General features: G+C 44.7%; 1 protein-coding gene across 6 annotated transcripts in view; it reads left to right on the top strand.

Annotated features, from left to right (window-relative positions):
• Positions 1-23,779, top strand: part of IFT140 (intraflagellar transport 140) — a 92,472-nt gene that overhangs the window by 13,602 nt on the left and 55,091 nt on the right. For all 6 annotated transcript variants that reach the window (XM_088174715.1, XM_088174712.1, XM_014890210.2 and 3 more), the window contains exons 6-12: positions 2,053-2,228; positions 5,520-5,611; positions 6,742-6,848; positions 7,984-8,132; positions 21,743-21,946; positions 22,338-22,410; positions 23,533-23,624. In XM_088174715.1, the coding sequence (XP_088030841.1) occupies positions 2,053-2,228; positions 5,520-5,611; positions 6,742-6,848; positions 7,984-8,132; positions 21,743-21,946; positions 22,338-22,410; positions 23,533-23,624 (893 nt within the window). The remainder of the gene's footprint in view (positions 1-2,052; positions 2,229-5,519; positions 5,612-6,741; positions 6,849-7,983; positions 8,133-21,742; positions 21,947-22,337; positions 22,411-23,532; positions 23,625-23,779) is intronic.

Raw genomic sequence — 23,779 nt, 5'->3', positions numbered from 1 at the left:
GAGAGCTGGAGAGAGACTTTGGAGGGCCTGGAGAGACAGGACAACGGGGAATGGCTTCCCACTGCCAGAGGGCAGAGTTAGATGGGATATTGGGAAGGAATTGTTCCCTGGGAAAGTGGGGAGGTCCTGGCACAGGGTGCCCAGAGAAGCTGTGGCTACCCCTGGATCCCTGGAAATGTTCAAAGCCAGGTTGAATGGGGCTTGGAGCAACCTGTTTTTTAGTGGGAAGTGTCCCTGCCCATGGCAAGAGGGTTAGAAAGAGATTAGTTTTAAAAGTCCCTTCAAACCCAAACTGTCCTGTGATTTAACAAGATGAAGAGATCTGTGCAGGATATTTCACGGATAAAATAAAGCAGTGGGACAGCATTTGGAATTTTTTTTTTTTTATATAGCTGGAATGTTGGGGATGGTAATATATTTGCAAGAGTTTTGGAAATCTAAACATTATTTTAAATCAAATCATATCTCCTGTGTACAACATTTTAGTGTGGATCCTTAATGTTCATTCTCACACACTTGTGTTTTCTGCTTAAGCTTTTGGGGGAAGTTGCTATTTAATTTAAAAGGTTATTTGCTTTACAGTGGTGTAAAATGTCACCCTTATATATTGCTAAGAAACTATGTGGATGCGGCTTGAGATCGGTCAGATTTTGATGACATTGGTTTGGGTGGTTTTTGTAGTACCACTTGCAAAGAACTGTACTGCTTGTAGGGGGTTTCACTGCCTAAACCTGTGCATGCAATGAGTGGACTGAGGCCAATTGTATGAGATTCAGTAAGGCAAAATGCCATGTGCTGCACTTGTGTGACAACAGCCCCACAGAGTGCTCCAAGTTTGGGGGAGAGTGGCTGGAAAGTGTCCTGCAGGAGAGGCCATGGGGGCGGTGGTGACCCTGAGCCTAGGTGTCCAGGTGTGCCCAGGTCAGCAAGAAAGTCAATGGCACCTAGCCGGGATCAGCCATAGAGTGGTCACAGGCTCAGCACAGAGACCATCCCCTGTGCTGGACTCTGCTGAGGCACCTCGATTCTGGCCCCTCATGACATTACGGGGCTGGAGTATGTCCAGAGAAGGGAACAGAGCTGGGGAAGGGTCTGGAGAACAAGTCTGATGAGGAGTAGCTGGGGAGGCTCAGCCTGGAGAAAAGGAGGCTCAGCTCAGGGGGAATCTTCTGGCTCTGCACAACTCCCTGACAGGAGGGGGCAGCCAGGTGGGGGCTCTGCTCCCAGGAAACAAGGAACAGGACAAGAGGAAACAGCCTCAAGTTGTGCCACGGGAGGGTACACTGGACATCAGGAGGAATTTCTTCACAAGAAGGGTTGTTAAACATTGGAATGGGCTGCCCAGGGCGGTGACAGAGTCATCATCCCTGAAGGTGTTCAAAAATGACTGAACATGGCACTTCATTATATGGTTTAGTGGGTATGGTGTTACTTGATCAAAGGTTGTGCTTGATGATTTTGGAGGTCTTTTCCAACCTTAATGATCCTGTGGTTCTATGATTTATAGACTAGTACAACTTAATGACATTTTAATGGCTTGTAAAATGTTGATAGGTGCATTAGTTGCTGTTGTCAGTATTTTTAGAAGAGCACTGTCCCATTTACCTGTCAAATTATGGTTTAAAGCTGAATTTGGTGTGGTGCAGTGTTTCCTAAACAATGAAGAACTTCAGGTCCATAATTTGGTCATTTAAGCTCTGCTCTAAATTGAACCAATTCTTAGCTGCCATTCTTCTTTCACAGATTTTTTTTTTCTAAGGCTGAAGATTTCAGAAGCTATCATTCATACAGAAAGTTTACTTGCAGTTTAAAATTATTTGAAGTATTCCTCTTTGGATTTTCTACATGGGGAAAAATATGCTTTGGTTTTATTGCTCTGGTCAATTATCGTAGTCTGTCCTGAGACAAACTGGAAAATTAAAGATTTTTTTTTTGTTATTTTTACCTTTTCTGCACTTGAGGCATGTTTTATTAAGGTAGAAAGCATCAAGTTTGACTTTCGTAGCTAAAAGCTGTCGACTAAAATCTGCACTTTGTTTATTTGTGCTACAGGTTCTGTGCACTATGTAAATGAGAAAGGGAAGACAAGGCAGGTATTGTGCACAGACAATCTGGTCCGAAAGCTCCTGTTGCTAGAGGAAAGAGATGTTTTACTTGTAATAACAGAGAATCTGCAGTTGTCCTTGCATGCAGTTTCTCCCGAGGGAGAGGCAGAAGAGCTTATGAAGGTAAGAGTCGTACTACGGGGTAAAGTTGCAATATTTATTCTTTATAAGTTTTGAAGGTTTTTTTGGTTTGTTTTTTTATTATCACTGTTTTGGTTACAAATGAATCAACTTTCGTATTTCTCAGATAATATGGTGATGAAGAAGCAAAAATAGCTCATCTAAAAGTGGAATAGAGTGATGTGTTACTGAACTTGGAAGGATGGTTATCGTCTTGTCTTCCTGTTTTTTAAGACTTTTTTTCATTTTGACCCTATTTTAATTCTTTTACACTTACTTTGTTTCTTAGTGAATTAGAGAAAAATTGGAAATTACAGTTGTCCTGCTTGCAGAGGTGAGTGGCGCTTAGCACCATGTAGATGCAGCTAAATTATTCTATACCACCTATATCATCACTGCTTTCAGGGAGAAAACCCCAGAAGTGGGCACTATCTGCCTTGCTCTTTCTCGTGGGAAAGTTGTCAGCATCAGCCCTGCAGACTTTGTCTTCTGCCCCTGCCATCCACCCTCTCCCATTTTCTCTGAGACGCAGGTATGGGACATGGTGCTGAAAGGAAAGCGGTGGAACACAGAACTGATGTGTGCTGAATGGCAGCACCAGTAGGGAGGCTGCGGGCAGGGGACTGGGGAGGCCCCCAGTCCATCCAAAGGGAGCCCAGCTGAGCCCAGTCCAGCCAAGCCCATTCCAGCTAGCCCAAGCCAAAAGGAGTGCAGCAGAATTGCAGGGAGTGGCAGCAACCTGTAGCATCAACCCCCAGTGTAATAGAGTGGTAGAAGCAATGGTGCAGCCCCAGTGGGGCTGCAGTGTGACCCGTCTTGGATGACCCAGCTTTCAGGGGAGTCTGTTTGCCATTGTTTTTCATGGTCTTGGCCTGGGTGGGGCAGGAAGCCTCTTGCCATACTGCCTTTGTTCGTGATGGCATGCGGGAGCCTGGGGAAGTTACGTGGACACAACCTCTGGGGAGCATCTACCATTTTGATTTTGGTCTCAGCAGTCACATAAAACTAGTCTTTTGTGGCTAAAACATCTTCTGGTTTGGGAGTTTTTAAAAATTCATTTTGCTGTTGTTACTTTGTGTTTCTTATTCCATTGCTTTTTGCTTTCAGTAAATTATCTCAATCCATAGTCTCTGCATGTGTCTTACCAGAAGGGGCAAGAGAAGGGCCATGGCTTATTTGGTGTTTAATTTTTTGCTGGTGTTAAACCACTGCTTTTAATTGGTGCCCAAGGTAAGGCTCAAGAGGATTGAGATAACTTTGATCTAAGCATTTGTGTTTTAGGTAGAGAGCTCCCTGGTTCCAGTGTTGCTTGGTCTGTTCATATGGGTATGATACCTGTCTCTGTATATACTCCTGTATAAGTGCTGTGTATCCAACACAGTGATCTGTTTCAAAGCAGGGAGAAGGATCAAGATTGCTGTACTCTGTAATACCAGTTTATGGCATGGTAACATCACAGGCAATGGGGGTCATTTCTGATACATATTTAGTGTTGTTCTTCTGTCCTGGCCTTGGCTCCTACCTCTGAGGATTCATTGATAATCATACACAAGCTGTGTAAGGGAGAGGAAAGGATGATTTTTTTCCAAGCCTTTTATCCTCTTCTCCTCCTTCAGGTCTGCTACAACAGCTTTTGTGAATTTTGAATTCTCTTTGGATGTTAAGGGAAGTATGCCCTCATTGATATATCTACTATGTCTCCTCTGTCCAGTGTACAGCATGTTAAGATTTAAGACAGAGATTTCTAGGGAAGTTGTCCAGAAACATGTCCCAGGATGGATAGTCATTAGTGGTGTGGCATGTGGGAGAAAATGGGTCAGCTTTTGAAAGAGTACTCTATTCCTGGTTCAGAAGTTCACCCCTGAACAACTACAGGGCCCTGATAAAGTGTTTGAAAGAAAATTGCTGTGGCAGTTCCAGAGAAGTGCGGCATTATGGAATGTGTTGGACCCTGGCTACAATTTACTGGACACTGCTTGTTTCTATACAGCACCCTCAGAGGGTGGAGGAGGAAAGCAGAGCAACAGGCACAATGGCCACTCAAACTGCAGCTTAGCCACAAGAACAACCTATGCTGAGAGTAGTTGCCCATATTCAGAAGAAGAAATCCAAGACCAAATCTGTTCATGTAGTGAGTGATGAAGAGGAAGCAGGGCCCTCACAACAGGAGGAAGAGGCAGGGCCAGAGATAATCACCCAAATCCTATCCCTGAGTGAGCTGCGAGACATGCAAAAAGATTTCAGCCTTCAGTCAGGTGAGCCCCTGGTGACCTGGCTGCTCTGATGCTGGGCTATCGTGGCTCATGATATGAAATTAAATGGTAGTGACACTTAGCAACTGGGATCCATGTCCTGGGATGCAAGTACTGACCAAGGGATTGGGAAAAGTCCAGAAACTCTCAGCCTCTGGATGCAACTCCTGTCAAATGTGAGGGGAAAAGTTTACTTGGAAAGATGACCTTTTAGTGCCTTGAGACAAGTGGAATACTGTGGAACAAGGTGTCTGGTACCTGAGAGAATTAGCTATGCTGGAGATAATATTTTCAAATAACAAGCAATTCTTTACTAATCCAGACAACATCCAGTGTATGCAAAACATATGGCGGAAATTCCTACAGAGTGTGCCAGTGTCATATGGTCTCATTGGGAGTGATGTCTTAGAAGGAACAAGAGCAAAACGTGAACTATTTGGTTACCAAATAGATATATGAAGAAACTATCTCCACCCTGTTACAGGCCTGTGTCTCTTCAGTGGAAAGACTGACTGAAGATGTCCAGAAATTAAAAGAGGAAATGTGTCACACCCTGCCTTATGCTATTACAAAATGCTGCTTGTGGGTAGACCCCAAACCTTCACTTTCCTAAGATGTTTTTTTCTTTTTATCCAAGACAGAAAAAGGCTGGACACTTGTATGTTACAGGAGTGTCCACTTCTTATTGATCATTACTTATATTTGACTAGAATTAAGATCTGGAATTTCACATTTTAAAGGAATCTTTATTAAATTCTAGGAGAAGTTCTAGTGCAAGAGTAAGAGTGCTCCTTTTTCTACTTAATTAACCCACTACAAGGTTTCTTTTATTAAATTTATACATTAAAGTCTTGATGCATTTTATGGTGATCATTGTCTGAATCATCTGAATTCACTGTCTGAATATGTCTGAATTGACACATAGGTCTAGTTATTTTCATATTTTTACTTTTTAGCCAAACTGTGCAGTTCAGATGCTTAGTGTCCTTCAAAGTGCTGCTCCCACCTTCTGTAAATGTATTTATTTGCTTATGGTTAACAGGTGAAGTTGAGTGGGAAGACTGGTCATTCTGCAGACATTATTTTAATAGACCGTAGCCTGGTTATTACAGCACTAGGTGAGACAGTCATCAGGTAAGAATGAAAGTTGTTCTGGCTGCCCCTGAGAAGGGCAAGCTAAAAGTTACAGTCTGCAATGAACCAAATATTTTGCTGCAGCGTTGGTTGGGGTTTTTTTACCAATAATGAAAAACTCCCAACATTTCCTAATTTTGTTTGTCAAAATAAGTAGAGAAATGAAATGAAGTGGTTTGTTTGTTTTTTTTTTTTCTCAAGGACAAAAACTAATTTGGTATGGCTTGCTTTCTCTCTAGGTATTTTATTTTGTCAGGCAGTGCTACTTACTCTGTTCCTTCCATGAATGCTGTTCTGATTTCTTCTGAAAATAAATCCAGTTGGGGGTTTTGCATGAAAATACAGTCCCTTTGCTGTTCTTGCCAATGTTACTGTCTGATCCTTAGGATACTCATAGCATCAGCAACCAGAAAAAGTGCTTACTTTTCAGGACATTTCTTTTACTGTAATATAAGAGAAGTAGTTAAATTACTTCTGTACCTATTAATTTAAAGTATGTTGTTTTGCCATGCTGTTATGTTACTGTGTTCTGTAGTTCTACCTTTTTTGCAATCTTTTCTTCCTTGTCTTTACTATGACTTTCTCTACCTATTTCTCTAACCTTTTGGGAAGGTAGGAGTGGTACATTAATATCTATATTTCCCTTTATTGAGCCTCTATCTGCTACTGTCAGACAAAAACTTTTGTTAATTTTGTGAGAATGCAATAAAGACCACGTATCAAGAAGGAATAGTTTCATGGCAATATTTAGTTTGAGAAAATAAATCTGGAACCCAAAGGACTATATTCAGGAATATAGAGGAGGAAGCATAATTAGGGAGGAAGAAAATTGCAACTAGCCCTCACTTTCTTTTTTTTTTTTTTTTTTTTAAGCTGTGCTTGCTTCTGACTTCCTTCATAGGAGAATATCCCTAAACATACTGCAGATTAAAAAGTCAAAAGAAAAGGAAGGACATTGTTAAGAAATTCACACTTCAGAGGCAGTTGCTGACAATTTAATTTTAAAAATTAAATTATCTAGGTATTGGGGAAATAGTAAACTAATGCCATGTACAGCATCATATGGACTGTGTTTGGCAAGACACCTGGAAAGAAAAGTGTTGTTAACACTCTTGTTTTGTGTGTCTTAGGTTCTGGGATTTGGATCGAGATGAGAACTATGTGCTCTCCCTAGATGTGCAATTTGGCTTTGAGGGGGGAGAATGTATCAACTGTGTGTCTTACTGCAGTGCTAAAGGTGAGAAATAACATAGCAGCTGTGATCTCTGGTCCTAAACCTTGTCAAACCTCAGCCTTCATGCCCTGTGTAATAATTTCATTATGTTTGTCTTGTGACTGAGGTAGTATGCAATGTTGAAGATTTTAGTTTGGATAGGAAATGTGCCTTGAAAAGTGCAGGGAAATCATTTAATACTTGGACTCACTGGAGTTGTCTCATGGTAGAGGACCTGGATTACCTTTGACACAAATACCCCTGGAGTACACCTAATGTATTCCAGGGTTTTGCGCATTCAGTCTACAAGTCTGCACTACAGCTAATGCAAAATAGAGCTTAGTGGCATGTATTGTGTGTATGCCCGGTCTTTACAACAGATCCTTTCTACAGAGATATTCCTAGGCACCACCTTGTTTGCTAGCATAGGCACAGCTGATGTCTGCTGCAATGGTTTTCAGTGGTTGGTTGTCCAAAGTGACTTAAAAACTAGTTGTTTAAAATAAACACAAGCCATAGGAGGAATGGCTTAGGTCACTTGGTTTGTTCATCCTGGAGGAGACTGAGGGAAGCATCCATGGGGCAGTTTCCTCACAAGGGGTTTTTGTGAGCAGTGACAGGACCCAAGGGAGCAGCCATAGCTGTTTCCAGCCAGGGGAGGGATAGACTGGATATCAGGAAAATTTTCTCCCCCTCAGAGGGTGATCAGGCACTGAACAGGCTCCCTACGGAAGTGGAGATGACCCTAAGGCTGCCAGAGGTAAAGGAGTGTTTGGACAACACTCTCAGGCACATGTTGGGATTCCTGGGACTATCCTGTGCAGGGCCAGGAGCTGAACTTGGATGACTCTTCCAGCTCAGAATATTCAATAGTTCTATATTCTAAGAAAAGGTTAAAATGAAGTAATTGTGTGATGCATTTTAAAAATACTAGCTTAGAAGATGCACCTTGCTATGTGGAACTTCTCCCATTGTTTTTCCAGAAAAGCTCTCCCATATAGGACTAGGATGTTGGTTTGCAGTGAGGTGAGAAATGCTGATGCTGGAAAGTGCTTTCTCAGTCCCCAAGAGCTAGAGTTCACTGCCTGTTAGATTGTGTGATGTAGATTTGTTTTTCTGAAGTCCAAGATGAAATGCCTGAAATGTTTGCGAATGGCAGGTATCTTGGCCGCTGGAACTAGCAAGGGGAGAGTAGCAATGTGGAAGAAAGCAGCAGGATCTGATCTGAGCACATGGGCTTCAGAGGGCAAGGAGAAGTGGAAGTTCCAGGCATCTACAGAACTTGAAGGAAATGTCACTCAGATAAAGGTAAGAAAGGAATGATCCTCCTTGAATGTTAGCAGGACTTTGCAAGCCTTAGATGAATAGACCATCTTTGTGAAAGAGATGACCATGATCTCTATCATATGGATATATGTTCCAGCAGCTGGTCCTCTAGAAGTAGGAGGAAAACACTTGAGAATCAAGTAACTTTTAAAATTGAAATGGGCAGAAATACTTCCTGTTTGTAGCTAGTCTCTCCATCATATGGGTCACTGGCAAAACCTTTGGATTCAGCTACCTGAAATTTTCTGGGAACAAAAAGATTATCAGAAATGTCAATTTTACATAAATTTATTAAAAAAACAAGAAAATATGACTAAATGCATGATTTTATTAATTTTTTTCTATTTGTCACTATCTCAATGTAAAGTTTCATCTCACTGGTAGTTGCGAAAATAAAAAAATATGTTTACAACCAAATACTCTTTGGGGAGATGTGCCATCTAGAAAGGAATGCTATATATTTTAACTTATTGTCTATTAAGTGTCAGGATGCAGCATTTTAATTTATTTGGAATATTTTAATTTGTCACAATGAGGTTAAACACTGTCATTCTATGCCTAATAGCATTTTGATATACACAGAAGAGAAATGCTGAGTGTAACAATCATTAATTTAAAATGTAAGTTTTATATTAATTAACAGCTTTTTTGCCACCAGTGTTCTGGTAAAAGGCAAAGCTTGTGCTTTAGGTTCTCCAACATCTTTGATTGTTGTGTTTTATACAATATTATGAAGTTTTTTCAATTTTTGAGTGTTTCTGTTATACTTTGCATAATTCTGTTGCTGTGCTTCTTATGTGAGAACAATTCCCATTATTCTTTATAAGGAAAGAAAATCAAATCTATCTGGTGACTTTCAAGAGAAAGTAATTTTATATTTTTTATTATTCTGTTTTCTCGTAAGAGTGGAAAGTTTTTAAAAAGCAATGGCATTTGCTTGCTCTCTGGTGGTATAGAGTGAGAGTCTGTAACACCATCCAGCTTACAAAGTTAAAACAGAAGTGCTGTGAAAATGGAGAATCCAAGTGTTTTATTAACAAGCTTCAGTAACAAAAGGTCCAGAATATAGGAAATAACGTGTGCTGTAAGTATCTCATACATTTGCTAATATAGGTGATTGTGTCAGCTTTCCCATTCAAGGTTTTTTAGATAACAGGATACGGAGCAGATACTGTCCAGAAATAGTGCATCCTCTGCAGCTCCCATAACTACACCAAAGGGAAAATTGGTCATTGGGTTGGGGTTTTTTTTGTTGTTTTTTTGTTTGTTCTGTTTCATATTTATTTTTTCTAGTAAAGAACTGTTACTCCTTTTCCCATCTTTTTTCCTGGAAGCCCTGTATTTTTGAAGTTATAATAATTTGGAGGGAGGGGGCCACCTTTCCATTCCAGGAAGGTTCCTGCCTTTAAAAGACACATGTCTTTTAAATCAGGACATTAGTTGGTGACCAATGTGAGGCCCAAGGGCATTGAGAGAAAAGGGTGAAAAGAGAATAATAAGTCTCGAGTAACCCATTTGTGTACTGCATATAGAAACCTTGTTAGGCAGCACCATGTGGTCTAGCATACCCTGGTTTGATTGGCATATGATTTTTGGTTTGGATGGCATATGTTTTTCCTGTTTGCAGGTCATTATTTAAACATGGGTCTTATAACTAAGGCCACTGTGGCTGTTATCCAGTTTGTAGAATGGGTCAATAAGGTGAGGAATTCAATGCTTGTAAGCTTCTTCTGGAATGTGGGTACAAGGCTATATAATCATCACAGATGAAGTTTGTATCTTTGGGGTTTCCTTAATAATGCTATCTGTTGTGAGGGGAGTTTTCTGGGAATTTTCTCCCAGCCCTTCACCCACTTCTTTGGGCCTACAGCAACAGCTTCTGAAGCATTAAAATTTCCTTGAGAAGTTAAAGATTTCATATACTTGTTGATGTTTTTATTCAGTGAGGTCCATTCACCAGTCAGAGACAGAGTGAGGTTACCTTGTGTAGCTCCCCCAAAACCTCTACAGAGATCAGGGACACTGCTCAGCCAGAACCACCTGCAGTCAGAGGGAAGGGTGGATAGTGCAGTAGTGGAACAAACAGATGGTACAAATGTCCAGGTTCCAGCTAAACCACAAGGGCAGCCACAGCCAGCAGCAGCAGTCACCCCTTTGCAAAAGAGGCAGGATAAAACCAATTCTGTGTGCCCAGCTAATGATGATGGGGAACCAGGGCCCTCACAACCAGCAGAGGAGTCAGAGCCTGAGATCATCACTGAGTACCTGTTGTTTGGCAGTCTCTGTAGTCTGTGAAAAGACATTACATGATGGAGAGCAAGGCTTTTTTGGCTTGATTGACTCAAGTTTGGAACCTTATGGGTACAGGCATGCAACTTGATGGTACCAAAGCAAGGCTTTTTGGGATCCTTGGCCCAGGCTGTGGCCATTCAGCAGGTGTTCATGAGGGAGCCAGGACCCTTTCTTTCCAGGAGCGGCTTCTAGCAAGTGTAAGAGAGGTTTGTTTACAGGGACGGACTGCAGGAGCACCATCATAAAAAGCCATGGAAGACCATGGAGGAAGGATCCAATGCCTAAGAGAAATGGCAGTGTTGGAGGTACTTTTTGGAGGAATGGACAACGCAATAACGACTCTAACAAGATCATGTGCACAGTGCAAATGTGGTGGAGTCTTGCACATCAGGGGCTATCTGAATACTCTAGTTTAATGGCAAACATGCATCTCAGGGGCAACCAAGAGACAATGGGCTCTGTAGCAAGCAAAGTTAGCAATTATGAGAGCAGGGTCCAAGGCCTGATGCAGACTCACATCTCTGTTGTAGAGATTGGTTGAGAATCTCAAGGATGATAATAAAAAACTCAGGGAGACATGTTTACCTGTGGCACCAGTGCAAACCAGAGCCCTTGAAGTCAGAGCCAGATGACTCCCAGACAGAGAGAGTGGGTATGCCCCACAAACTGACTTGAGATATTTCCTACTCAACCACGGAGAAGACATGAGATGGTGGGACAGGAAACCAACCTGTGTCCTGGCAGCCTGAACACAAGAACTGAAGGAGAAAGGAAAAGCGAAGTCAGTGAGAGTGAGTTCAGTGCCAGTTTCCCATGGACAAGGATCTGACTCACTGGAAGGTACCTCCCATATGTATTCGCAAGAACCAGTATTAGAGGGCTCCTGCCTTTAGCCAGGTAGGGGCACCGGGGGACGGCCATGTCCACTGAACCGTGTGGATCCGATGACCTGGCATTTCAAACCCACAAGAATGCAAGGCTTTAGTTGACACTGGTGCTCAATGCCACCAGGATGTGTGCGGTCAGAAACAGTCTCTGTTTCTGGGGTGCTGGGATTCTCAAGAGGTGAGGGTGTTGAAAGCTGAAGTGAGCTTGACTGGGAAGGACTGGCAGAAGCACCCCATTGTAACTGGCCTAGATGCCCCATGTATTGTGGGCATTGACTATGAACAGATACTTTAAAGACCCAAGAGGACATTGATAGGCTTTTGGAATTGCTGCTGTGGACACAGAATTAAGCAGCTAAACATCTTGCCTGAACTTTCAGAAAATCCTTCTGTGTTTAGGACTTTTGAAGGTAGAAGAACAGCAAGTACCAATTGCCACCTGAACAGTGCATCACTGGCAGTACCAAACAAATCAAGATGCCATGATTACCATTCACAAGATGATCCATGAGCTGGAGAGCCAAGGAGTGTTCAGCAAGGCCCACTTGCCTTTTGGCCTCATTTGGCCTGTGTGTAAGTCTGATGAATGAAGATTGACAGTGGACTATTGTGACTCAAATGAAGTTACACCACCACTGAGTGCTGCTATGCTGGGCATGCTTTAACTCCAGTACAAGCTGGAGTCCAAGGCACCAAAGTGATATGCCACCATTGACATTGTCAATGCATTTTTCTCCATTCCTCTGAGAGCATGTCTCAGTTTGAAAGACAGGTATGTTCTAAGGAAAGGTGAGAACCCCTTTCCTGAGATGCAGAGTGCAACCCCCTCCCTTCTAATTATTATAGTTTCAAATCAGAGGCTGTCAGGCAGGAGATATGGGGATAGGAATAACAGTTCTTTACTGATATCTACCAAAGCAAAATAGCAGAAAACAATAACAGCTATAAAAATTGACAACAAAACAGAATAATATAGCTCAGTTCCAGTCCCTTTTGGCCACAGGCCATCTCCCTGCACTCAGTTACCAGTGCTGTGGGCAGGGCAGGTCCCGTGCAGTTGAAGAGGGCTGGGTGATAGGGGTGAGAGGGATGGGGGAGTGACTCCCCCCTCACGGTGTCGGTCGTGGTGCTCAGCAGAGTGTCTGGAGGTAGTAGGATGAGGTGGGAGAGCAGCAGAGCGATGTCCAATGGCAGGGAACGTGGATCTCGGTGCTGGGATGGCAGGGGAGATGCTAGATTGGAGCACAGGCTGTTCTCCTTCCACTCCACGAGCCAAGCAAGAGAGTCCCAGCCCGCTCCAGACCCCCGTCGGCCCTCCACCCACCCCCCTGCGCGAGAACATCATCGTTTTTAAGATGTAGCCACAACTACTTAGCATAGCAATGAGAGAAATTCTACAGAAAGAAAAGGGAACAATTCAACCCCCAACATTATCCACCCCTGAATTTTTCCCATACTAATATGCTATATCAAATTAAACCGTTTCATATATATACATACATGCAGTTAGAGATATAGGCACAGTACTATAGGTATTTCACCCTAAAACAAGATGTCCTTGGAGTATGCATCGGGTCTCTCCATCCTTTTGCATCACCCACCAGGTGCAACCTGGTCCCTGAGCAAATAACTTCCCAGATGGGATTGTCTTTGCTGGAGGCAGGATTCACCCAAACAGTTTTTCCTAGCATACCTCTCATGTGTACCACTGGAACCTTATCTTCATCTGATACTCCCAAGAGCTTAGATTGGGCAGGGCCTGCTCAGTTAGTGGAACCTCGGGTGTTCACTAACCATGTGGCCTTTGGTAGATTACTCTCCCAGTTCTTGAAAGTGCCCCCACCCAGTGCCTTCAAGGTGGTTTTAAACAGACCATTGCACCGTTCAACTTTCCCTGCAGCTGGTGCATGGTAGGGGATATAGTACACCCACTCAATGCCGTGTTCTCTAGCCCAGGTGTTTATAAGGCTGTTCTTGAAATGAGTCTTGTTGTCTGACTCAATTCTCTCAGGGGTACCATGCCTCCAAAGAGCTTGTTTTTCCAGGCCCAAGATGGTGTTCCGAGCAGTGGCATGAGGCACAGGGTAGGTCTCCAACCATCCAGTGGTGGCTTCCACCATGGTCAGCACAAAGCACTTGCCTTGGTGGGTTTGAGGCAGTGTGATGTAGTCAATCTGCCAGGCCTCCCCATACTTATATTTGGACCATCGTTCCCCATACCAAAGGGGCTTCACCCGCTTGGCCTGTTTGATGGCAGCACACGTCTTGCAGTCATGGATAACTTGAGAAATACTGTCCATGGTTAGATCTACCCCTTCATCTCGTGCCCACTTATAGGGGGCATCTCTGCCCTGATGACCTGAGGCATCATGGGCCCATCAAGTCAGGAACAAATCTCCCTTGTGCTGCCAGTCTAAATCTATCTTCGACACCTCTGTCTGTGCCACCTGATCTGCCTGCTCATTGTGTCGGTGTTTTTCATTAACCCGACTCTTGGGGACATGGGCATCTACGTGACAGACTTTCACAGGCAGCTTCTCTACCCAGGTGGCAATGTCTTTCCATTCATCGGCAGCCCAGATTGGTTTTCCCCTATGTTGCCAGTTAGCCTTTTTCCACCTTTCCAGCCAACCCCACAGAGCACTGGCTACCATCCATGAATCAGTGTAAAGGTAGAGTTTTGGCCACTTCTCTCTTTCAGCAATGTTCAGGGCCAGCTGAACAGCTTTGAGTTCAGCAAGTTGACTCGATCCACCTTCTCCTTCAGTAGCTTGCTGTGTGGGGCTCCATACAGCTGCTTTCCACTTCCGGTTCCGCCCCACGATGCGGCAGGAACCATTAGTGAAAAGAGCATAGCATGTTTCATCTGCTGGCAGTTGGTTATACAGTGGGGCTTCTTCAGCCCGGCTCACTTGTTCCTGTTCCTCTTCGTCAGCAAGACCAAAGTCTTCCCCTTCCGGCCAGTTGGTAGTTATCTCCAAAATCCCAGGGCGATTCGGGTTTCCAATACGGGCATGTTGTGTGATGAGGGCAATCCATTTGCTCCTTGTGGCGTCAGTGGCATGGTGGGTTGAGGGAACCTTTCCTTTAAACATCCACCCCAGTACTGGTAGTCGGGGTGCCAGGAGGAGCTGTGTTTCCATCCCAACCACCTCTGAGGCAGCTTGAACCCCTTCATAGGCAGCCAAGATCTCCCTCTCCGTTGGAGTATAGTTGGCCTCGGACCCTCTGTAACTTTGGCTCCAGAATCCCAGGGGTCGGCCTCGTGTCTCCCCAGGCACCTTCTGCCACAGGCTCCAGGACAGACCATGGTTCCCGGCTGCAGAGTAGAGCACGTTCTTCACATCTGGTCCCGTCCTGACTGGGCCAAGGGCTACTGCATGAGCGATCTCCTGCTTGATCTGGGCAAAAGCTTGCTACTGCTCGGGGCCCCAGTGGAAATCATTCTTCTTGCGGGTGACCAGGTAAAGAGGGCTCACAATCTGGCTGTACTCAGGAATGTGCATTCTCCAAAAACCTATGGAACCTAGGAAAGCTTGTGTTTCCTACTTGCTGGTTGGTGGAGACATTGCAGTGATCTTATTGATGACCTCAGTGGGAATCTGGTGCCGTCCATCTTGCCACTTTACTCCCAGGAACTGGATCTGTTGGGCAGGCCCTTTGACTTTGCTCTTTTTAATGGCGAAGCCAGCTCCCAGCAGAATCTGAATGGTCTTTTCTCCTTTCTGAAATAGCTCCATTGTCGTGTCCCCCCACACAATGATGTCATCAATGTACTGCAGATGTTCTGGAGTTCCACCCTTCTCCAGTGTAGCCTGGATCAGTCCATGACAGATGGTGGGACTGTGTTTCCACCCCTGGGGCAGTCGGTTCCACGTGTACTGCACACTCCTCCATGTGAAAGCAAACTGAGGCCTGCATTATACTGCTAGAGGAATGGAGAAAAATGTATTGGCAATGTCAATGGTGGCATACCACTTGGCTGCCTTGGACTCCAGCTCATACTGGAGTTCCAGCACATCCGGCACAGCAGCGCTCAGTGGTGGCGTCATTTCATTCAATGCACGATAATCCACGGTTAATCTCCATTCTCCTTCAGATTTACGCACAGGCCAGATGGGGCTGTTGAAGGGTGAGTGGGCCTTACTGACCACCCCTTGGCTCTCCAGCTCACGGATGATCTTGTGGATGGGGATCACGGCATCTCGATTCGTCCGGTACTGCTGGCAGTGCACTGTTGAGGTAGCAATTGGCACCTGTTGCTCTTTCACCCTGAGGAGTCCCACTGCAGATGGGTTTTCTGATAGCCCAGGCAGGGTGTTCAACTGCTTAATGCCTTCTGCTGCCACAGCAGCTATTCCAAAAGCCCACCTGAGTCCCTTTGGCTCTTTGTAATAGCTGTTCCTGAGGAAGTCTATGCCTAGGACACGTAGTGCCTCTGGACCAGTCACAATTGGATGTTTCTGCCATGCTTTCCCAGTCAGGCTCACCTCAGCCTCCAGCAAAGTCAATTCCTGAGATCTCCCCGTAACCCCGGCAATTGAAACAGGTTCCTCCCTGACATGTCCTGATGGTATTAATGTACATTGTGAACCAGTGTCAACCAATGCACTGTGTTCCTGTGGCTCTGTGCCAGGCCATTGGATCCACACCGTCCAAAAGATCCAGTTTTCCCATGCCTCTGCCTGGCTAGAGGCAGGGCCCCTCTAGCCCTGGTTATTATTTCTCTCCTGGAGAAACCTCATACTGGAGGTTCCTTCAAGGGGATCTGACAGATCATCCTCCCTTCTGTAATACCGTGCACCTTGGTCATGGGAGGCTGAGGCTGCCTTCACTTTAGTGGAGTTCCCTCTGTTGGTGTTCCCCTCCCTGAGTTGGCGCACCCGTGCTGCCAGGACAGAAGTGGGTTTTCCATCCCACCTTCTCATGTCTTCCCCATGGTTACGTAGAAAAAACCACAGGTCAGCACGTGGGGTGTACCCTCTCTCCCTAGCTGGGGGGCGTTGGGCTCTGCTTTTGGGGTCCATGACTCGCACTGGTGCTGCACTGATCTTCCTCACCTCTTCCCTTATCTCCTTCATCTCCTCTTTGAGGTCCTTAACCACAGCAGAGACATGAGCCTGCACTGGGCCAGCCATCATACTCTCAAAATTCCTGAGCCTGTTGGCAACAGAGCCCACTGTCACTTGGTTGGTATCAGCATTAATCATTGCAATAAAGGTGGTATACTGAGATGGCCTAGGCTTGCCAGATTCCACAACATCTGCCCTGTGCACTTGACCTTGTCAGGGTCATTGTCATGCTGTCCATCCCTCCCAAAGAGCACCTCCAGTACTGCCACTTCTCTCAGCTGTTGGATCCTTTCCTTGGGTATTCCAACGCAGTCTCTGGTGATGCTCCTGCATTCTCTCTCTGTGGACAAACCTCTCTCTCACAGTCATTAAAAGTCACTCCCAGAGGGAAAGGAGACCTGTCTCCCTTACAAATACCTGGTCCACACCTGAGTCCTGGGTCAAGGCTCCCAAATTCCTTGCCTCAGTACCATCCAGTTGCACACCTGTACCCATAAGGTCCCAGACTTGCAATAACCAGGTTGTAAAAGGCTCACAGCCCCGTCGTACAATGTCTTTTCGCAGGTTACGGAGACTCTCGTATGACAGGGACTCGGTGATGATCTCAACTTCTGGCTCCCCTGCTGGTTGTGAGGGGCTGCCTTCCTGACCCTTATTGTCTAGCTGCCTTGTTTTCATCTTAGACTTCCTAGTTTCCACAGGGGCAACTGTTGCTGGCTGTGAGTGCCCTTGCAGTTCAGCTGGAACCTGGACAGATGTAACGTCTGTGGGTCTCACTGCTACACCATCAGTCTCCCTCTTTAAGGCAGGGGAAGGGTTTCTCACCAGCTGGGGAGAGGTACTCCTTCAGCATCTGGCCCATCTCAGGTACCTCCTTCTCTAGCACCCCCATCCATTCTAGGTGGTTCCTTTCTGAGGTGGGCTGTGGGGCAGGGTCAAACTCTGGGGTAACATCCCTAGTCTCTGGAACAGGATCAGGCTCTGGGGTAACATCACTAATCCCTGGGGTAGGTATCGGGGTTGTTATCCACGTCAATCTCCCCTTATCTCTGAATGTTAGATAAAACAGGTTTAACAGGGATATCAGCAAGACTAGCCACCGTATAATGTCATTAGCATTTAGAGTGGATTTGAACCCCTTGAAGGCTGGTGGGGTGAACTTCAAAAACCGTGTAATGGGTTGGGAGAAAATTTCACCTGCTGCCACTTCCTCACAGTAAGTACCATTATTGAAGTAACCCCAGAAACACACACTTAGAGTGTGGTCGCTCTGAATCTATGTGGCCATCTTCCAGAGAAAATTAAAAATCCATGAATTCTTCAACTGATCAACCCACAGAATGAACTGGATAATAGCCACAGTAACCTTGGTTATGAGACTCATGTTTAAAAAAGGGCTTGCAAATGGGAGAGATATAGCAGTGACCACATGGAGGCCAATCCAGGGTAAGCTGGACAGCATGGTGTCACCTACCACAAGCTTGGGTAATTCAAGAACTGTTATTCCCTTTCCTACCCCTCTCTCAATGCCCTCAGGCAATGCCTCACGTTCCAGGTGCCAAAATCTGTCTCAGTTTGAAAGACAGGTATGTTCTAAGGAAAGGTGAGAACCCCTTTCCTGAGATGCAGAGTGCAACCCCCTCTCTTCTAATTATTATAGTCTCAAATCAGAGGCTGTCAGGCAGGAGATATGGGGATAGGAGTAACAGTTCTTTACTGATATCTACCAAAGCAAAATAGCAGAAAACAATAACAGCTATAAAAATTGACAACAAAACAGAATAATATAGCTCAGTTCCAGTCCCTTTTGGCCACAGGCCATCTCCCTGCACTCAGTTACCAGTGCTGTGGGCAGGGCAGGTCCCGAGCAGTTGAAGAGGGCTGGGTGATGGCGGCAGCGGCCCAGGGGTGAGAGGGATGGGGGAGTGACTCCCCCCTCATGGTGTTGGTCGCGGTGCTCAGCAGAGTGTCTGGAGGTAGTAGGATGAGGTGGGAGAGCAGCAGAGCGATGTCCAACGGCAGGGAACGTGGATCTCGGTGCTGGGATGGCAGGGGAGATGCTAGATCGGAGCACGGGCTGTTCTCCTTCCACTCCACGAGCCAAGCAAGAGAGTCCCAGCCCGCTCCAGACCCTTGTCCCCCCTCCACCCACCCCCCTGTGAGAGAACATTATCGTTTTTAAGATGTAGCCACAACTACTTAGCATAGCAATGGGAGAAATTCTACAGAAAGAAAAGGGAACAATTCAACCCCCAACACAACAGAATGCAGACCTCAGTTTTCTTGCACCTGGAAGGGTGTGCACTACACCTGGAACTGACTGCCCCAGGGGTGGAAGTACAGTGCTACCATCTGTCATGGACTGATCCAGACTACACTGGAGAAGGATGAGACTCCTGAAAATCTGCAATACATTGATGACATCGTAATGTGGGGGATCAAGGAAGTAGAAATCTTTGAGAAAGGAGAAAAGATCATCCAGGTTCTCCTGAAAGCTGGTTTTGTCATCCAAAAGAGTAAGGTTAAAGGATGTGCCCAAGAGACCCAGTTCCTGAGAGTGAAGTGGCAAGACAGATGGTGGCAGATAAACCCATCATACTCATCAACAAGATCACAGTGATGTCTCCGCTGACCAGCAAGAAGGAAATACAAGCTCTCCTAAGTGTCATAGGTTTCTGCAGAATTCACATCCCAGGGTACAGTCAGAAGAATGATTTCCACTGGGGCCCTGAGCAGCAGCAAGCCTTTGGCCAGATCAAGCAGGGGACTACTCATGTGGTAGCCCTTGGCTCAGTCATGACAGGACCAGAGGTGAAGAATGTGCTTTACTGTGCAGGTGGGAACAATGTCTTTCCTGGAGCCTCTGGCAGAAGGTGCCTGGTGAGGCTCTGCCAGCCACTGGGATTCTGGAGGTGAAGTTATGTAGGGTCTGAAGCCAACTACGCCTCAAGAGAGGAGATCCTGGCAGCCTATAAAGGAGTTTGGGCTGCCTCAGAGGTGATTGGCACAGAGGCACAACTTTTCCTGGCACCCTGACTACCAATGCTGGGGTGGATGTTTAAAGGAAAGGTTCCCTTGACCTACCATGCCACCAATGCCACATGAAGTAAGCAGATTTCCTTGATCACATAGCACACCTGAATTGGAAACCCATATCACCCGGGATCTTGGAAATAATTATGAATTAGCCTGAAGGTGAGGACTTTGTTCTGACAGATGAAGAACAGGAACAGGTGAGGTGAGCTGAGGAAACTCCACCATACAATCAACTGCCAACTAAGGAACATGCTACACTTTTTCCACTAATTACTTCTGTCACATTGTAGGAATGAACTGAAAATGGAAAGCAGCCAAATGGAGCCCCATGTAACAAGTTGCATAAGCTACCAAAGCAGAAGATAGGTCTAGCCAGTTTGTGCAACTCAAAGCCATCCAGTTTGCCCTGGACATTGCTGAATAAGAGAAGTGGCCAAAGATTTACTTCTACACTGACTCTTAGGTGGTGGCAAATGTTCCATGGGGTGGCTAGACAGGTGGAAAAAGGCCAATTAACAGTGTAGAGGAAAACCAGTCTGGACTGCTGAAGAATGGCAAGACATTGCCACTTGAGTAGAGAAGCTACCTGTGAAAGTCTGTCATGTGGATGCCCATGTCCCCAAGACTAAGGCTAATTGAGGAGCACTGAAAGTAAACAGGTAGATCAGGCTGCAAAAATAGAGGTGTCACAGATAGATTTGGACTCACATCATGAGGGAGAGTTGTTCCTGACTTGATGGGCCCATGATGCCTCAGGTCATCAGGGCAGAGATGCCACCTATAAGTGGGCAAGAGACCGAGGGCTGGATCTAACCATGGACAGTATTTCTCAAGTTGTCCATGACTGTGAGATGTGTGCTGCTGTCAAGCAGGCCAAGCGGGTGAAGCCCCTTTGGTATGGGGAACGATGGTCCAAATATAAGTATGGGGAGGCCTGGCAGATTGACTACATCACACTGCCTCAAACCCACCAAGGCAAGTGCTTTGTGCTGACCACGGTGGAAGCCACCACTGGATGGTTGGAGACCTACCCTGTGCCTCATGCCACTGCTCGGAACACCATCTTGGGCCTTGAGAAGCAGGTCCTGTGGAAGGATACCCCTGAAAAAATTGAGTCAGACAACGAGACTTATTTGAAGAACAACCTTATAAACACCTGGGCTAGAGAACATGGTATTTAGTGGGCATACCACATTCCCTACCATGCACCAGCTGCTGGGGAGGTTGAGCAGTGCAATGGACTATTAAAAACATTGAAGGCAATGGGAGGTAGGACCTTCAAGCCGTGGGATCTACATTTAACAAAGACTATGGGGTTAGTTGACGCAGAGCTTCCACAGAGCGAGCTGGCCCAATCTGAACCCCTGTGTACAAACAGATGGAGATAAGATTCTGGTGGTGCATATGAGAGGTATGTTAGGAAAGACTATATGAATGAATTCTGCCTCGAGCAAAGACAAGGCCATTTGTTGGGTTGTCTGCTCAGGGACATGGTGGCACTTGGTTGGTGATGCAGGAAGATGGAGAAACATAACATATACCTCAATGGGACCTTATTTTGGGGTGAAGTGTCTATGACATTGTGCCTGTATCCATATCTGCATGTATATATGTATATAATTAGGATAATGCATGTATGTCTATAGTTAAAAAGTGTAAATTCAATGTAACATGTTGGTATGAGGAAAAAAATTTGGGGTGGATAATGGGGGTTAGGTGTTCTCAAAGGAATCACTTCCTATTTGATGTCTTCCTGAGGCTGCCAATAACCCCTGGGGAGGCTCAGGGTGACTCACATGGGAGCATCTCGTGGCGCCACTGCAGCCCCTCTGCCTCACCCAACGGTGTCCCCCAGTGGTTGTGGCCATAAACACACCAAAGGGGAAATTGCTTGATAGGTGGTAAAACTTGCATTTTTTCTTTGTTGTTGTTTTTTATTTGTCCTCTTTTATATAGATATATTTTCTAATAAAGAAACGTTATTCATTTTCCCATATTTTTTCCTGTATTTTTGAAGTTACGGTAATTTGGCGGGAGGGGGTCATCTTTCCATTCCAGGAAGGAAAGTTCCCACCTTCCTTGGCAGACACCTCTTTTAAACCAGGACACTGGGTAACAAGCATAATAGTTTGAATCTGTTATATTTCCCTGTCATTCCCTACAGTTTGTATTTAGATAGTAGGACTTTGCGTATGTATAAAAATATTTATTCTGTCTTTCTTCTTGTTATTTCTCTTGGGACATTGCTGTGACAGTTCAAAACCAGAGATTGAAATCGTGATTTTTCTTTTCCCATTATGTACAGTGGGGGTCCCGAAAAAACCTGCTGGCAGTGAACAACATCAGCTCTGTGGTGATCCTCAGTGAGCAGGCCATGTTGGCACATTTTCATCAGCAGGTGGCTGTGGTACAGGTGTCTCCCAGCCTCTTCAATGTGACGATCTTCAACACAGGAACCACTCACAGCCTTCATATTGATATGAATGCTAACGGAGTCTTTGCTACTAAGGTTAATCGATTTGCTTTTTGTTTGTTTGCCTAATCAGTTAGGTTAACTTAGGTTTATCGAGACCAAACTTCCCAAGTCTTTAAGATAAGCCTTTTTAAAAATATTCAACATAGTGTGTTATGAAGGTCTTGTTGTGACAGTAGCAATGGTGCTGCAGTGGACCTGTTTGGTTTTTTTTTTAAGGTAGAACAGGGGCTCAGGAATTCTCTAAGGTGCTCACCAGAACCCAGAGAATTTTCTGGGATGCTAAGAGCCTTCAAACCCAATGTCCAGAGGAACTTGTAACTGGGGGCTATTGTAGGGGAGTTCTTGCTGTGTTATTGCATGAATTCCTGCATGTTTCCAGAAGGAACTAAATGTATATATTTATTTGGTGCTTTGTTTGTTTTAGGATGCTGTAGTATTCTGGAATGGAAAGCAAGTGGCTGTCTTTGAGTGCTCAGGAGATACCTTCAGAAGTGCAGGTAGAACTTAAAATGTTGGTCAGAGTTGGAATGCTTCTTTTCTTCCAACGTTATATATGTTAATGCTTGGTAGCTGATGCACTGTAATCATAGAATCACAGAATAGTTTGGATTGGAAGGGACTTAAAAGCACATGTCATTCCAAGCCCCCTTTCATGGGCAGGGACACTTTCTTCTAGACTGGAAAAAACGCTCAGGGCTTGAGAAAGCTTTTCTCTGATGTAGCTAAGTTACATTATACAGAGCTTGCACAAAACATTGTGTGAGGCTAGAACTACTTATTTTTATATTTTTTTAAGTATGCCATTGATGTTGATCAAGAAGACCAATTTTTTCCTGCTTTTGTAGCTGTGCCTCCTGTTGCCTTTACAGATAAGACATGGCAATGGCTATTGAACACTTCTCCACTTTGCTTGAGAGAAAGTGTAATCAAGGTTACATAGCACTCACATAGGAACTGGGAAGGAGGTTTTTTGTCCCAGCTCTCAGGAGAAGCTGACCCATAAATTGCTGTATATAGTTCCAAGTAGAGTAAATTAGCTTTTTAAATTATTAATTCTCCCTAAATATTTCTGCCTTGAGAAATAAGTGATGTAGAATTCCATCAGTTCCATCCTAAATCTTGGGATTTGTCTTGTAAGAATCATTTAGTATTTTCTGCTTGTTTATATTTATTGATATATTTTATAACTTTCCCATGCTGAATCAAGGTCCTAACAATCAACACCACTTCTGAAGTTATTGCAGAGCTACAGTTTTGACAGAGATTGTCCCTCTTTATTAGCAGTTCACTGAAGGGAAAAGTGAATTCTCTTACCAGAACCTCACACTACACATTTTTTTTCTTTCTTTCACTCCCCATATCAACTCTTTGCCCTTCCTCTCTCACTTGTTTTCATGAACAGAGTGTACCAACACTTGTTTACAATGGGATCCCCAGCTTTTAAATATAGTGGCAATGTGGAAGAAGGCTAGAACACCAAGGAGTTGGGATTCAGTAGTCACTGACAGATTGAAAAACGCATTTGGTGCAAGATAGTGGAAATTGTGTGCTATAAGTTACTTTTTTTCTTTTTACAGAACATATTTGTTGTAGTGATGACTTTGTTGTGATTGTTTCAGGCTCTTTCCTTTGTGACTCTACAGTTCTGTCTGTTCATGGAGAAAATCTGTACGCAGTGGAGCCGTATCGGATCCAGGTCCGCACCTGGCAGGTAAGGACTGAGAACCATGAAGGGACAAATAGACCTTGTTGTCTCCAAAGACTGGTGTTTGAGCTTAAAAGTAAAGTGCACAATATTTCTACATCTATTAACTCTACCTTGTCATAATATAATACTCAAAATAAAAAATACTTTGAGTATTTCAG

The sequence above is a fragment of the Sturnus vulgaris genome, chromosome 16 (genome assembly GCF_052056855.1).
Source record: "Sturnus vulgaris isolate bStuVul1 chromosome 16, bStuVul1.hap1, whole genome shotgun sequence".
Classification (NCBI taxonomy): Eukaryota; Metazoa; Chordata; class Aves; order Passeriformes; family Sturnidae; genus Sturnus; species Sturnus vulgaris.
The sequence above is the reverse complement of the archived record's forward strand: the minus strand, read 5'-3'. Positions and strand labels throughout refer to the sequence as shown.